General features: G+C 34.8%; 1 protein-coding gene across 1 annotated transcript; it reads left to right on the forward strand.

Moving 5' to 3' along the window:
• The first annotated feature begins 10,621 nt into the window (after positions 1 to 10,621).
• LOC107767673 (uncharacterized) lies at positions 10,622 to 14,363 on the forward strand. Its single transcript, XM_016586750.2, has 3 exons — positions 10,622 to 11,620; positions 11,703 to 13,691; positions 13,836 to 14,363. The coding sequence occupies exons 1-3, from the start codon at positions 10,651 to 10,653 to the stop codon at positions 14,183 to 14,185; spliced, it is 3,309 nt and encodes a 1,102-aa protein (XP_016442236.2). The 5' UTR covers positions 10,622 to 10,650; the 3' UTR covers positions 14,186 to 14,363.
• The last annotated feature ends 2,285 nt before the right edge of the window (positions 14,364 to 16,648 follow it).

Consider the following 16,648-nt stretch of genomic DNA (forward strand, 5'->3'; position numbering starts at 1 on the left):
ATGAAATAAATGCAAACCACAAAATTGAACAGCCTTAGTCTCTGAGTTCGATCACCCTAGAGGCAAGAAAAGTCTCAACTAGTATTAGAACTGAACAACAAGATGATGAAACTAGAAATGATTAGTGTATTGCTTTCTTTGCGTGTTACAATACGTCCTACAAATGATCAGAACCCCCCTTTATATAGTGTGAGTGTTCTACTTTTGGTACAATTCTATACAAGGTAAAAAATCTCATGATTCGCTAATTAATCGGCCACTTTTTGATACATGCCGAGATTACTGCTGTGATCCTCGGCCGATTACGGATATTTCGGCGCTTTCCGTTACTTGGCTCGGTAAATTTTCCTCGATCTTGCTTGGTCTCGATCTTGTTTGGCCTCGATCTTATTCGGTCTCGATCTTGTTCGGCCTCGATCTTGCTCGGTCTCTGGGTCACGAGCTCGACGGTCTATTTTCGCGCCTTGGTTCGATATAACCCGAGCTCGAGCTTTGACCTGTCATGTTTCAGCCTTGATTGGTCAAGCAATGGACGAACCTAGTTTCGACCGTATATAGAGCTATTAAGACTTTAACATAGAGAAAAAAATAGACAATAATTAATCTAGATGAATTACATAGACGAAACAAATAAAAAGAATTTCTTTTTAGAAGAAATTGTTGGCATTTCCTTGTTCAACTATCAAAGCATACTTATCATTTCATCTTCTTAATTAACTGCTTTTATTTTCACCGGGGGTAGGGGTGTGTTCGAGGGGAGGGCGTTGATTTTAAAATGGCCAGCAAAAAGATTTGTGTTGAATAAAATTATCTCTTTCTTAATTTTGTGTTGGGATTTGAACCCACTCCAAACCCGCATTCGCATATGCCCAAACTCACTGCCCCATTCAATACAGTGTTGTCATGGAATTCAAAACATATACAAGTAAACTCTAAGTAGGGGGATTTTGTCCTGTACCAACGTGATGACGAGGGTATAATAGTCAAATGTATAGGAATAGTAAGGGCAGTTCAGTCACTACATATAGAAGTTAGTTATACGGTTAAGAGTCGTTAGAAAAGCTGTTACTCGGTTAATAAGGGTAAAGGATAGCAAGTAGCTGAGGTTAGGGGAAGATATAAAGTGAATCAAGCGTACAGAGTGGGAAACAATTTTACTGATAATAAACCCTTCTCTATTTTCAATAGTTGTAGCATCGTTTAGGGACTATTCTCCTCAAATTAGTTCCTTAGAGCTATAGTAGTGTGCTCGATTGATTTAGCACACAATATAATCCCATGATTTTTCCCACCCTCAATGTGGGATAGTATTGTACCATAGTTATGAGATAAATTAATTCCGAGATTGCTAATTCCGAACTAGAAAATTCAAACAAATGCAAAATAAATTAACCTCATATCTAATTCGGGAATATTATTCTTTATCCCACCAACCTAACAACCCCTTATAGTGCTGGAATTGTAATCGAAACCATAACTTATTTTTGTTATCGAGTTCCTAATTAAGTACATATATATTAATGGATTTTTCCAATATAAAATACATGTCTAAGTAAAAGCTACTGGTTGATCTGAAACTAATAATTAATATCATAGCTCTGTCTCTGGCTACAACACACAAATCCTTTCAAAAGAATGTTACTGTTTTAGTAAACGTATTCTACACCCTAAAATGTTGTGCATTTTGGGGCTATATGTGAATATATTACTCAAGTCTTTTCTCTACTTCTTGAACTAAAAAAAACAAAATAAAAATTGGTTCCCACAGGAACTAAAACGAAAAGTAGAAAGGTTAAGTTTTCACTAGTTGACGGTGTAGATGAAGATCGTAGTATATTATATTGTAACACAAATTTAGTCGACCAAAATATATCTTTTAATGTATTTAAGTTATATCTACAAATTTTTTATGTTTCATTTAACATAATAATTATCTTAAAAATACTCTCTACTAGATTGTTCTATATCTTGCCTAAATTCATAAGTCCCAAGCAGAGTGACATTATGAAAAGGGGTGGTAATCTTCACATTAGACAACACTCATATGATAGAGTGTAATGATTTTTTTTATATATTAAGTTATGGGATATTGAGCTTTTGTGAAACTTGAATAAACATGATAAATATAATTTTTTCTATCTAGGCGGGCATGACTATTTCGAACCTTTTAAGTAAGAACTTCTCTCCTAACTTTTGATCTCGTCAACCATATTAAATTTACTAGTTACTTCATAATCCAAAAAGGTTATGTTGAATTAATCGTCTTAGTATTCTTAATTGTAAGGATCACTTCTCGATTTTGAAAATCCATTAGCTCAAGGAATTTCACCACTTCCTAAACCTAGAGTTTACTTAAACAATTTAATCCAAATCTGGAATATATAACAAACACCACATGAAATGCTCATAAAGAGTGAGCGGTAATATTTTTGTTTATCAGTCATGCACAAGTCTTGCCATGGAAATTTCAAATAAAAGTTAATGCACACAAGTCCTTTTCACCTTTGATTTTTCATATTGATTTTACTAGTTATTAAGTGAACATATTCTTTACTCTAATTTTTAAGGATGAGTAAACATAATTTTGCTACTTACATTCTTTCTAAAAATCCTAGTTGTGGTATCAGAGCCTTTATTAATCTTGATGGATTTGAGGAGGAGCAATTTGCACCAACATAAGAAAGGAGGAATGTTGGATGTTGCATCTATTACTGCTACAGTTTTTTCTAGGATAATTAGTTGTTTATTTGTAGGAGTCTAATATTTGATCTATTAGTTCTAGTAAGAGCAATACTTTAGTAGTAGTAGTAGGAGTCTGTTGCTTTATTTATATGCCTATTTAGAGGAGTCTGCTTTATTTATATGCCTATTTAAATCCTTATGATTAATAATATTATATAAATTCCAATATTCTTACTACTTGCTTATTTTCAACAAAATCCTTAGAGGATATATCGTGGGCTAGTCATCCATTCAACTTTTCTATAATTAGCAAAAGTGTTATAAGTGTTTTCCATGCTTTCTTTTATGGCTTTGGGCTCAATTTACTAACAATAACAGTATATTGAGTAAGTGAGGTCTGAAGAGGGTAATATGTATGCAAATTTTATAGAGGCAGACTCAATTTACTATGGGGAAAGGGTCAAATATATCACTCTACTTTCGAATATTGTCTACATTTAACCTCCATTATACTATTCGGCCAAATTTACTCCTACCGTTATACTATCCGGCCAAACTTACCCCTATAATCAACAGATTTTTAAAAACTACCCTGATGTCCGTCAGGTGACCCAAAATCTCCCAAATTATTTCAATTAAGTCACTTATTCTTCTTCTTGATTCACTATTTTCGAAATAATTAGCATTGACATGCTTTCTTAAAAAAATAAGATAAAGAAATATTAAAATAATACAACGGTTAGTAAATAAAATATAGTAAATTGAGGAATCTAAATTAGTCAGCTTGTTTAAATTCCAAAAGTATTTACAACATCCCAACTTTAATTAATTCGTTGCACCAAAGGTATGGAGACTTTGCAAGTATTAGTGGTAGAAGCTGAAGTTCCTTGGAGACTTTACATTATCGAATTTAATTTTGATTTAATCAAATGCATAAGCAATGTGCAGTCTTAAATTAGTCGATCGAACTCTATATTAAGCAGACAATGACAAAAAATATTTGAATATACATGTACATGCATGATGATCAGCTGCATATAACACACAATAAATAAATCGCTGAATTCTACGGTTTGTATATGGTTGAAAAATAAATAAAATTTTAAAGTAATTCCAAACTCATTATCACAAGAAGAGAAGTGGGTACATTGGTAATTAACAATATCCATAAATAATTTATATAGTCTAGTACCTTTAGCATTCACATTAATAGTAATTTTTGAAAATAGTGAAGCAAGAAGAATAACATGTGATTTAAATAAAAAGAAATTGGGAGATTTTGAATTATTTAACAAATTAAGGGGAAATTTTTAAAAGTTTGCAGATGATAAAAGTATATTTAGTCGGATAGTATAATAATAGGGACAAATTTGACCGGATAATATAACGAAGATTAGATATAAACAATATTCGAATGTAAAGGGATATATTTTCCCATTTTCTCATTTACTAATGTTGTTGGAATACTATTAATGAAAGACTTACAAGTTAAAACAACGATGCCGATTAGATTCTAAAAGATTGTCAAAATTACATAAAAGCAGGTGACTGTTGCTTTATTAACACTATGTTTGGATCATTGTTACCCATCGTTTTATAATGTTTTGTATTGTACTATATTGTATTGTATTTTATTATTTTATGGATACAATATTTAAATTGATTGTATTGTTTGTTGTTGTTAAATAATATTTGTTGTTTGATTTGATTGTTTCGTACTGTACTGTAATTGATGAATTCAACAAAATACCCCCAATTGTTTTAAAGAAAATTTATTAAAAATTACATATAAAAATAATTTAAGAAAATATTTCTACTAATTCATCACTAATTACGTAGCTTGGAAACAAGAGAAAAAACCTGGAAAAAAAAGATTAACTAGTATTAGCAAATATATATATATATTAAAACGACGGAAAGAGACAAAGAATCGAACGGAAATTTGGATAAAAAGAACGGGGCAAACCAACTCTAGAAAAAATGGAAGAAGACAAAGTATGTCAATAAATTGGAGATTTAGAGTTAAAATAAAAAATAATTAAATGATAAAATAGAATTATAGAGTAATAAGTATGGGCATAATTGGAAAAGAAAATAGGAAACGATTCCACCACATCGAATTGGTTTTTTCATAAAATGGGGGTTTTGGTTGTTCCGGAACAATGAATTTAACAATATGATACAATCAATTTTAAATAAACAATCAAAACAAACATTGTTTTGTGATAATAATATATTACGATACGACGGGTAAGAACCATCCAAACATGCTGTAAGTTGTGACATGAGGCGGAGTTAGTACTTAAAGCTTATGAGTTCGAGATTTTAGGCTCTAAATTAATATTTCATATATAGTAAATGGATTTCTTTAGACAAATACAAATTTGGATGAAAGTTAATAAGCTCGGCTAAACCCATAATCTAAACTCTAGCTCCAGCCCTAGTTATGGCTATCTTTCAATTACTGTAGAAATGTTGATAAAATTTTAAAAGTGGCTAGTTGTCAAAATCATCCCATCTTTTTCCTCTTTTTTCTTTTCCAAATTTAGGTGGACACGTAATTAGTTTTTCATTTTATGTTGCAATGACTCTGGGTTATCACACACATGATAAGGGTCGTCCATGCCATGTTGCAGTTTTCCAGAAAAAAATAATGTAGCAGCCATGTTTTTCTGTTCACTTTCCTCCTCCCAAGTCCCTCGATAAATAAAGAGAGACAGAATTGACCGACTTACATTAATACCAAAATTGACACTCTTTTAAGTCTTAACCATGAGTTTTGATATCATTAAATGGTCAATTTTTAAATGCAATACCAGAACTGAGAGAAAGAACAGGACAACCTGCAGGGCGGATTTAGGGGCGGAAGGGGTTTACTCGAACCCCCTTCGCCGAAAAGTTACACTGTATATATAAGGCAAAATCTATTTTTTATCTCGATATATTAAGTTTTGAACCCCCTTAACACAACCTAAAAGTGTAGCTTATTGGTTAAGGGGGTTCAAAACCTTCCTAAGATCATAAGTTCAATTCCCACTAATTACAATTTTTATTTTTGAACCCTCTTCGTGAAGATTCCGCCTCCGCCGCAGACTTGACGTTTTCATAAAAGGCAAAAGAGACATGTTTCCTGTAGGGTCACAAATGCCCTCGTACACAATTTTGACTTGGTTTTGCTCACAACATTATTATTATCTAATGAATTTGATATTTTTAAATAGAGAATCTAGGATGGCAATGGAGCAGTGCGGTGCCGGTTCTGTTTTATTTGGCTTATGTTCACTATTCCAGTGCGGAGGTTCTTTTCATGGATTCCATACCAGTTGTTCGTGAGTTTCCGGAGGTATTTCCTGCAGACCTGTCGGGGATGCCACGCGGCAAAGATATTGACTTTTGTATTGATTTGGCTCCGGGCATTCAACTCATTTCTATTCCGCCATATCATATGGTCCCACCAGAGTTGAAGGAATTGAAGGAGCAATTGCAAGATTTGCTTGATAAGGGCTTCATTAGGGCCAGTGTCTCGCCTTGGGGTGCGCCGATGTTGTTTATTAAGAAAAAGGATGGATCGATGAGGATGTGCATAGACTATCGGCAGTTGAACAAAGTCACCATCAAGAACAAGCATCCATTGCCGATGATTGATGACTTATTTGATCAGCTTCAGGGTGCCAAGGTGTTTTCATAGATCGATTTGAGGTCTGACTACCATCAGTTGAGGATTAAGGTATTCGATGTCCCTAAGACAACTTTTCACACTCGGTATGGGCATTATGAGTTCCTAGAGATGTCATTTGGGTTGACAAATGCTCCAGTAGCATTTATGGATTTGATGAACCGTGTGTTTAAGCCCTTTCTGGATTCTTTCGTGATTGTTTTTATTGATGATATTTTGATCTACTCCCGCAGCCGAGAGGAGCATGAGCAGCACCTTCGGATCGTTCTTCAGATTCTGAGAGACAGCCAGTTATATGCTAAATTTTCATGATCTTCTAAGGGTGTGTTTGGTATGAAGGAAAATATCTTCTTGGAAAATATTTTCATGGAAAATAAGTGGTTTTATCACTTATTTTTCCTTATTTGGTTGGTGAATAAAAAAAAATTTCGAAAAATATTTTCTACTGTTTGGTTAGAGAGTATAAAATATTTTTAGGAAAATAATTTTTTATGCTACTCTTCTCAACTCACGTTCCCCAAAATCTTCATGTTCCCTGTACTCCTCCCCCCTCCCCCCCCTCCAGGGCTCTATTTTCTTCAAGAATTTAATTATTCGTTTCAAAATTCACTCAAACCCAAAGGAACTAATGTGCTACTTTACTTTTTCAAACAAGAATAACATTGAAATTTGAGCTCGATAACTAAAAACAAATACTAATACCTTTTTTTTTGTTGAAAAAGAAAGTATCATTTCTACAACATGAAAAGAAACTATTTATTTTGTTGAATGAAAGAAAGTACTTTTTGTACATCATAAAAATAAAATACTTTTCTACATCATAAAAAGAAAGTATTCATTTTATTGAATTTTTTTTTATGCCAGGAAAAGAAAATACTTAGTTTGTTCAAATAAAAGAAAATAATTTTTCTATATCATGAAAAAAAATACTCGTTTTGTTGAAACGAAAGAAAATAATTTTTCTACGTCATGTTACTGGTTGGTCTGAATCTGTCCCTAGCTACAACACACATATCCTTTCAAAAGAATGCTATTGTTTTAGTGAACGTATTCTACACCCTAAAATGTTGTGCATTTTGGGGCTATTTGTGAATATATTACTCAAGTCTTTTCTCTACTTCTTGAACAAAAAAAAAATAAAAATAAAAATTGGTTCCCAAAGAAACTAAAACGAAAAGTAGAAAGGTTAAGTTTTCACTAGTTGACGGTGTAGATGAAGATCTTAGTAGTAACACCAATTTAGTCGACCAAAGTATATCTTTTAATGTGTTTAAGTTATATCAACAGACTTTGCTATGTTTCATTTAACATAATAATTATCTTGAAAATACTCTCTACTAGATTGTTCTATATCTTGCCTAAATTCATAAGTCCCAAGCAGAGGGACATTATGACAAGGGGTGGTAATCTTCAGATTAGACAACACTCGTATGATAGAATGTGGTGATTTTTTTTTGTATTAAGTTATGAGATGTTGAGATTTTCTGAAACTTGAATAAATATGATAAATATAATTTTTTTTATCGAGGCGGACATGACTGTTTCGAACCTCTTAAGTAAGAACTTCTCTCCTAACTTTTGATCTCGTCAACCGTATTAAATTTACTAGTTACTTCATAATCCAAAAAGGCTATGTTGAATTAATCGTCTTAGTATTCTTAATTGTAAGGATCACTTTTCCATTTTGAAAATCCATTAGCTCAAGGAATTTCACCACTTCCTCAACCTAGAATTTACTTAAACAATTTAATCCAAATCTGGAATATATAACAAACACTACATGAAAAGCTTATTAAGAGATGTGTGGTAATATTTTTGTTTACCAGTTTTGCACGAGTCTTGCCATGGAAATTTTAAATGAAAGCTATAGCACACAAGTCCCTTTCGCTTTTGATTTTTCATATTGATGTTGCTAGTCATTAAGTGAACATATTCTTTACTCTAATTTCTAAGGATGAGTAAATGTAACTTTGTTACTTACATTTTTTCGAAAAATCCTAATTATAGTATCAGAGCCTCTATTAATCTTGATGGATTTGTAAGTTCACTGAAAAAGAACTATTTCAACCACTTTAAACCATTAGACTCATGTTGATTTCTAAGTCATATCCATATTAACCCTTATCAAATTTTAATCTTATTTTGCAATCATGAGACATGGTAGTCTATCTTTGAATACCCCATAAACCTTCACCGATAAAAATTAACAAATTTGATACGTGAAAATGATGTTATCTTGAAACCTATTGTTTATGGGATGTTATAATGAAAGAAAGATCCTTACAACCATTCCTTGCAAATTCTATTATTGCTCAAATGAAAGCTGACATAGACGCACTTTCAAACAAGATAAAATTGTTGAGACTGTTATTTATGCACAGAACCAAAAAAAAAAAAAAAAAAAAGAAGAAGAAAAGAAAAAGTCTTGATGCAAAAGGACAACCTGACGTTTTCATAAAGGCAAAAGAAACATGTTTCCTATAGGGTCATAAATGCCCTTGTACACAATTTTGACTTGGTTTTACTCACAACATTATTATTATCTAATGAATTTGATATTTTTAAATAGACAATCTAGGATAGCATTGAGGCGGTGCTTTGCGGTGCCGGTTCTGTTATAACTCGCAAAATTTTATGTTCACCCATGTCCACCTGCCCCGCACATGTACCTGCGTCCACCCGCCCCACAAAAGTTGTTTTTTTTATTACTTTAAATTTTCTGCACAAACTGTTTAAGCTAGTTATTATTAATATCATTAAACGGAATGTTTCTTTTGGGATTTCAAATCTGGGAATTTAACCTAAGACTAGAGGCATTTCGGTTGCATCAATTATATGTCTTGCTGACGAATATACTTTTGAGTTATTAGAACTTTAACAGAGAGAAAAACAACAGACAGTAATTAATCTAGATGAATTACATGACGATGTTGTGCCATATCCATTCTTGTTTTAGGAGAAGGCAAAACCATCTGTCCAATACAGTGTCATAGAATTCAAAACTTATACAAGTAAACTCTAAGACGATGTCCAGATTCTTACATGAAAGAACTTGAAAGAACTTCAAGACATATATCTAGCTGACTAGTACAGCATTTTCGTCTCATATGATGTGTGAACCAAGCTGATTCCGTAAGAGCCTATGGGCTAGAAGAGATGAATGAGGCTGTATCAATTATGGTTGGAGAGTTTTATTTGGGATCCATACCCAATTAGTAAGTCATGAAAAAGGACTACGGTTTAGAAAGAAGGAAGGATGCGAATTATGTTGCACATTCGGCTCAAGTCTCTACTTCTCACCTATCTTCTCGATATGTGTCTCATCCCCTATTTTGTCTCGTTCTCATCTCTTCCTGATTACTCATTCTATTTTTTCTTAGTTTCTGTTGCAATTTCCTCACAATTGTTAAATGCTTTGTAATTACAGTTTAATGTTCAATATAATCAGGCAGTACTATTGAAAGACTCAGTACTATATTTACATGGTCATTTTCAGAAAGTCAGAAATTTGAATTTCCGTCTTTGATGAAATTTTTAAACCTGCATCCGCACCGCACCCACATAGATTTAAACTTTTTTATTTTGACCTACCCCGCACCCGCATATGTTTAAACTCACACCGCCCTGCATGTGTCTAAATCCGCCTCGCCCGTCATCTACAATGCTCCATTGCCATCCCTATGAAAGAGAATTGTCTATGTGTAGTTTGTTCCAGATGCTCATATATTTTGAAGACTAATGTATAAATAACCAAGCTATTCAACAATTGGAAAGATGGTTTGCAAGCTTGATGTAAACCAAACAAATAATTCTACATTAGCAGCCTTAAAAGTGGCTATTTGTCAAAATCATCCCATCTTTTTCCTCTTTTATCTTCTTTTGCACAAATAAGTTGTACACGTATTAGTTTGCTATACGGTGTAATGACTAATGGGTTGTTGCGCAAATGATAAGGGTCGGTCAATGCCATATTCCAGTTTTCTAGTCCTCAACTATCAGCACTCAGCACGCCCACACAGTACAAATTGACTGACTTTCACTAATACGACTTGTAATACTCACAATTGACACTCTAAGTCTTAATCATGAGTTTGAAATCATTAAATAGTCAACTTATAAATTTAATGCCACAGAGAAAGAAAGGGCATCCGGGTTGACGTTTTGGCACATCTCATTAAGGCAAAAGCTATAGGCAAATGCCCACTTCCATAAATAGACAAAAAGGGCAGCCCGGGCGGTGCACTAAGCGGGTAAGGGCCGGACCACTTCCATAAATAGACAATCCAAGATTAATGCTTTGCCATATCCATTCTTGTTTTAGGAAAAACAGAAAAATGCATGTTATAGTTATGGGCAGAAGTTGCCATCTCCTGTTTGCTCTTGTAGTTTTCATTTTGTTTCATCACCATACTTCACTGGCTACAGTTCCCAACATTAACACTGATGAAGCAGCTCTTCTTGCCTTGAAATCTCACATTTCTTCTCATCCTAATAACTTGTTACAAAGCAACTGGTCTTCTTCCAGCCCAGTTTGTAGCTGGATTGGCATCACTTGCAGCTCTCGCCACCATCGAGTCACAGCTTTAGACATTTCTAGCATGCAACTTCATGGTACCATTCCTCCGCATCTAGGAAACCTCTCATTTCTTGTTTCTCTCGACATCAGTAACAACACTTTCCATGGGGAGTTGCCAGAAGAATTGGCTCATTTGCAGAGGTTGAAACTGATTGATGTCACAATCAATAACTTCACTGGTGCCATCCCACCATTTTTAAGTTTGTTATCTAATGTCCGATACATGTACCTATCGAGCAACCAGTTTTCGGGGAAAATTCCATCTTCCCTTTCCAATGTAACAAAGCTGGAGGTGTTGACTCTAAAGGAAAACTTTCTCGAAGGAGTGATCCCTCGAGAACTCGGTGATCTTCGTCATATGACTTTCATAGACCTGCAATTCAACCGGCTCACTGGCTCTATACCGCCATCAATCTATAACATTACATCAATGCAAAAGATTGGTCTCACCTACAACAATCTTACTGGCAAGTTTCCAACAACGATATGTGACCACCTTCCAAACTTGGAAAAGTTTGCCATCTCGTACAACTATCTAGATGGCATTATTCCACCAAACTTAGAAAAATGCAGAAAGCTTCAAATGTTGTCATTGTCTGGCAATGATTTCACTGGAACTGTGCCAAAAGAGATAGGCAACTTAACAGTTCTTACAGAATTATATCTTGGAGACATGCATTTGGAAGGTAATAATATGATATTTCCTTATATAATATTCTCATTTCCTCTAAGATTGGTACTCATATATTTCCCTTGATCACTTGATAGGAGAGATACCAGTGGAGCTAGGAAATCTTAAGAAACTACAGTTGCTGGGATTATTCGGGAATGAATTTATTGGTTCCATCCCTACAAGCATTTTCAACATGTCAGCAATGCAGTACCTATCATTTGATGGAAACGGGCTTTTAGGTACTCTACCTTCAGATTTAGGCCATAGAATGCCCAGCCTTGTAGAATTCAATTGTGCGACGAATAATCTGAGTGGTTTTATTCCTGCTTCTATCTCAAATTCTTCAAGACTCAGAAAACTTGATCTCAGTGCCAACAGTTTCACAGGTCCAATTCTTAAATCACTTGGTAACTTAGAACATCTTGAGTTTTTGAACTTGCAGTATAATAATTTTTATAGCGATTCAACATTGAGCTTCTTGGCATCGTTGACAAACTGTAGGAAACTAAGAGTAATAGGTTTATCTGAGAATCCCCTGCATGGGTTTTTTCCTACATCTGTTGGAAATTTCTCCGACTCTCTGCACATTTTTGAAAGCTATGCTTGTAAACTAAAGGGAAGTATTCCTGAAGAAATTGGTAATCTTACTGGAGTCACAAGGATGAATATGCTTAACAATGAGTTGACTGGACATATTCCAAAAACTATCCAACGCATGTTGAATCTACAACAACTTTACCTACAAAGAAACAAGATAGAAGGAACCATACCAGATGTTATTTGCACTTTAAAGAATCTCGGTGCATTAGACTTGACGGAAAATCAGCTTTCTGGTTCAGTGCCTCCATGCTTAGGGAACATCACCAGTTTGAGGAATCTTTATCTAGCTTATAACAGGCTGAATTCAACATTACCTGCAAGTTTAGGAAGCCTTCAAGATCTCGTAGAATTCAACGTTACATCCAATTTATTAAGTGGGAAAATTCCTCTGGAGTTTGGAAATATAAAGGCAGCAACACTCATTGATCTATCAAAAAATAATTTTTCTGGTGAGATCCCTAACACTCTAGTGGGTCTGGATAGATTGATCAAACTTTCTCTAGCACATAACAGATTAGATGGGCCTATTCCAAATTCATTTGGAAGAATGTTGGCCTTGGAATTCTTGGACTTGTGCTATAACAATCTTAGTGGTGAAATTCCAAAGTTATTAGAAGCTCTTGTGTATCTCAAGTACCTGAACTTCTCGTTCAATAAACTTAGTGGAGAAATACCCAGTGGTGGTCCTTTCGCAAATGCCACAAGTCAATCTTTCTTGGCCAATGATGCACTTTGCGGTGACTCTAAATTTCACGTGCCACCATGTGTCACCAAATCTCCCAAGAGGAAAAAGAAAATTTTGGTTTTGTCTGTTGTTTTGGGAGTGGGTCTAGTATCTATTGCATTAGCCCTCTTTTATGTATTTTTGAGGTTGCGAAAGATGAAGAAGAATGCAAGTCTAGCAGATTCGCCTCTGGTGAATTTTAAAGGACATGAAAGAATTTCCTATTATGAACTTGAACAAGCAACCGAAGGATTCGATGAAAGCAACTTGCTTGGTAATGGGAGTTTCAGCATGGTCTACAAAGGGACACTAAAGGATGGTACTCTTTTGGCAGCAAAGGTATTCAAAGTGCAATTGGAGGGTGCATTCAAAAGTTTTGACACAGAATGTGAGATGCTTCGGAACCTTCGCCACAGAAATCTGGCCAAAGTCATCACCAGCTGCTCCAACCTTGATTACAAAGCCCTAATTTTGGAATACATGCCCAATGGGACACTTGATAAATGGTTATACTCTCACAACTTATTCTTGGACTTATTACAGAGATTGAATGTAATGATAGACGTGGCTGCAGCATTAGACTATCTCCACAATGGCTATTCAACACCTGTGGTGCATTGTGACTTGAAGCCAAGCAATGTCTTGCTAGATCAAGACATGATTGGCCATGTCAGTGATTTTGGCATTGCCAAATTGCTAGGTGCAGAGGAGACTTTTGTCCAAACAAGGACTATTGCAACCATTGGATACATTGCTCCGGGTAATACAACTTTTTAAAGTTTCTTCATATCCTTGGAATACCCAAAATAGTTCTTTCCCCCGGGAAATATTTTGATACTCAAAGTTTTAGCATATTCCTCCATAACTAGGAAGCTTTTCTTATCATATTCGACCATGATTGCAGAGTATGGACAAGATGGAATAGTATCCACGAGCTGCGATGTTTATAGTTTTGGCATTATGATGATGGAGACGCTTACAAGAATGAGACCAAGTGATGAAGCATTTACCGGAGACTTGAGCATACGACGTTGGGTTAGTGATTCTTTTCCAAGTGAAATTCATAAGGTGGTAGATGCTAATTTGGTACAGGCAGGGAATGAAAAAACCGACACAAAGATGCAGTGTATGGTATCTATCATGGAATTAGCCTTGACTTGCACCTTAGTGAAACATGATGCAAGAATTAGCATGGAAGATGCTCTTTCAACACTTAGAAAAATAAGGCTTCAATTTGTCAGTAATCGTCACTAGGTGGAAACAAACCATCCACTCATGTACGATTGTTGCTTGATTACATATTTCAGATGCATTAAGCTTTCAATTTTGCACAAGTACTTAATCGAACAGTGTCTCCTTTTCTAAGTCTATGAGATCTAACAGTGTTTTTCCAGCATTTTTTTAATCGAATATGCCACTAGGCAGGTATGTAGTGGCTAATTTTATTAATAACAATCCCAAACAATGTCTTTTACATCATGAATAAAATAGGAACTTGCAAAATTCAAATAACCTTGAACCAGCTTAGGATCTAATCTGACATTACTCAGTGTGAATCTATGAACTAACTGGTTGAGCATGTCAACTGTACGTCTATATCCATGTCTGGACATAGATACCGTTCTGACAATATAGCACCATACCAATATGTTAAAATTGAATAGAAGTGTCACTCTACTGCTCATCTGCACTTCCAAATTCTTCAGTCGCATCTGTTTATTCTTCTTGTCTTGATCCTGAGTGTAGAACATTGTTGCTTGTCAAAATTAAGAAGTCTTTTCCCATGTAATGTGAGGTCTCCAAATGAGCTATATACCAGCTTACCCGGCATATCAAATGCCTGATTTGCAAAATGGTCAGCTAATGCATTCCCTTCCCTATATATGTGTGAAATATGAACCTGGCATGACTCTTAAAAGTTGGAAAATAAATTCCGCAGTGAGAATAATACTCCATGGAATCTCCATTAGAAACACGTGTAGTAATTGAGAGCAAGAATTTCAATAACAATAATAATACTGCTATTGTATTATTTGCGAACGGAAATACACGAATTGACTTGCGTCGTGATGGGCACTGTTCTAAGAAACTATTTCAGCAGTGTGAAATGTCTCTTCAGGATTAAACAAGCTTACCTCTATTAAGGAGGATACAAGAATCAACAAAATAGTAAATTACAAACTCATCTATAACGTTTTAAGGAGGAAGAAAAGGAACGAAAGAGACAAAGTGAAAATGTGTTGATCCATGATGTCTACTTGAAGGCCAATTTATAGGCTAATTGAGGGGCTTAGGTCATGCCAAGTGTATGACACTTGTTTACAACTTCCCATACAAGTTGCCACATGTTTTGAACTTCCCATGCAGGTTGCCACATGGTTGAACACTTGTCTATTTCTTTTGGAAAATATCACAATAGTTCCCCCTCATATTTTCAAAAAATTCATACAAAGAAGAGTAAGGTTTGTTGGATTTGTATGGTCCAAATGCAATAGGTTTGGTGTCTTTTGGACTATGAACCAAACTTAGATCAATAAAGTTTAACTCACAGAATTACTGGTGAAATATAATATTTCTATGAACCAATAGTTCTTATTGTAAGTCAGAGATTTTATCAATCACATTTTGACTCCCGGTAATTTTGCTGTTCAACTCGGTTTTGCGCCCAATAGGCCATGCGCGTGCCTGGTTATTCACGAGAGCTCTGAGACTAGGCCAAAATCTCATAGGAGTGACTCACTCCACTCTCATATAGGTGAATTCATCAAGTGTATACTACTTTTAAATACATCATTCATAAGGACTATGAATTTCATTAAGAGTTATAACTCAGTCTCTCAATTAGTAGCAGTTAAGCACTCTCTTTTAGTACTTCAGTGCCAATATCAGCTTGTTATTACCCATATGAACCTACTTCATGGGATCTCCAATCACATAGGTTGGGTTACCATCTTTATTGACAACATGTCGGCCTTAACCCCATCTCTTTTGAGGTTTGAAGAATTAATTTTCTTCCATAAGTTTAGTCAGAGGATTGGCCAAATTTATCTCTGACTTCACATAGTCAATGAAAATTATTCCATCTCTCAACTGTTGTTTTATGACATCATGTCTCAATTTCATGTGTCTACTTTTACAATTATAAGATTTATTCTTTGCCATAGCTATTACCGCTTGGCAATTACAGTGTATAGACACAGGAGGTAATACGTCATTTATTAAAGGGATATTAGCTAAGAAGTTTCTTAGCCACTCAGCCTCAGAACCAGCTAACTCTAGAGCTACAAACTCTTATTCCATAGTCGATCTAGCAATGATCGTCTGTTTAGCTGATTTCCAAGATATTGCACCACTACCAAGGGTGAATACATAACCACTAGTGGATTTTGTCTCATCTGAATCAGAGATCCAGTTTGCATCACTGTACCCTTCTAAACTAGAAGGAAATCCACTATATAGGATACCATGATTCATGGTTCCTCTCAAATATTTCATTAGTCTAGCTAATGCAGACCAATGCTCTCTGTTGGGATTATGAGTATATCTACTCAGTCTACACACTGCATAGGCTATATCAGGCCTTGTAAAATTCATTAAATGCATCAGACTCCCAATAATCTGAGCATATTTAGACTGAGCAATTGGGTTACCATTATTCTTTTTCAACTCAGAGTTAGCATCAAAAGGAGTGCTCACATATGTGACATTAAAATATTC

Source organism: Nicotiana tabacum, chromosome 3, assembly GCF_000715075.1.
Source record: "Nicotiana tabacum cultivar K326 chromosome 3, ASM71507v2, whole genome shotgun sequence".
In the NCBI taxonomy this organism is placed as follows: Eukaryota; Viridiplantae; Streptophyta; class Magnoliopsida; order Solanales; family Solanaceae; genus Nicotiana; species Nicotiana tabacum.

Excerpts from the sequence above, each read along its gene's own strand:
- LOC107767673 (XM_016586750.2), top strand. The coding sequence starts at position 10,651 with ATGCTTTGCCATATCCATTCTTGTTTTAGGAAAAACAGAAAAATGCAT. Across the intron at positions 11,621-11,702 it reads TGGAGACATGCATTTGGAAG|GAGAGATACCAGTGGAGCTA; the intron begins GTAATAATATGA and ends ATCACTTGATAG. Across the intron at positions 13,692-13,835 it reads CATTGGATACATTGCTCCGG|AGTATGGACAAGATGGAATA; the intron begins GTAATACAACTT and ends CCATGATTGCAG.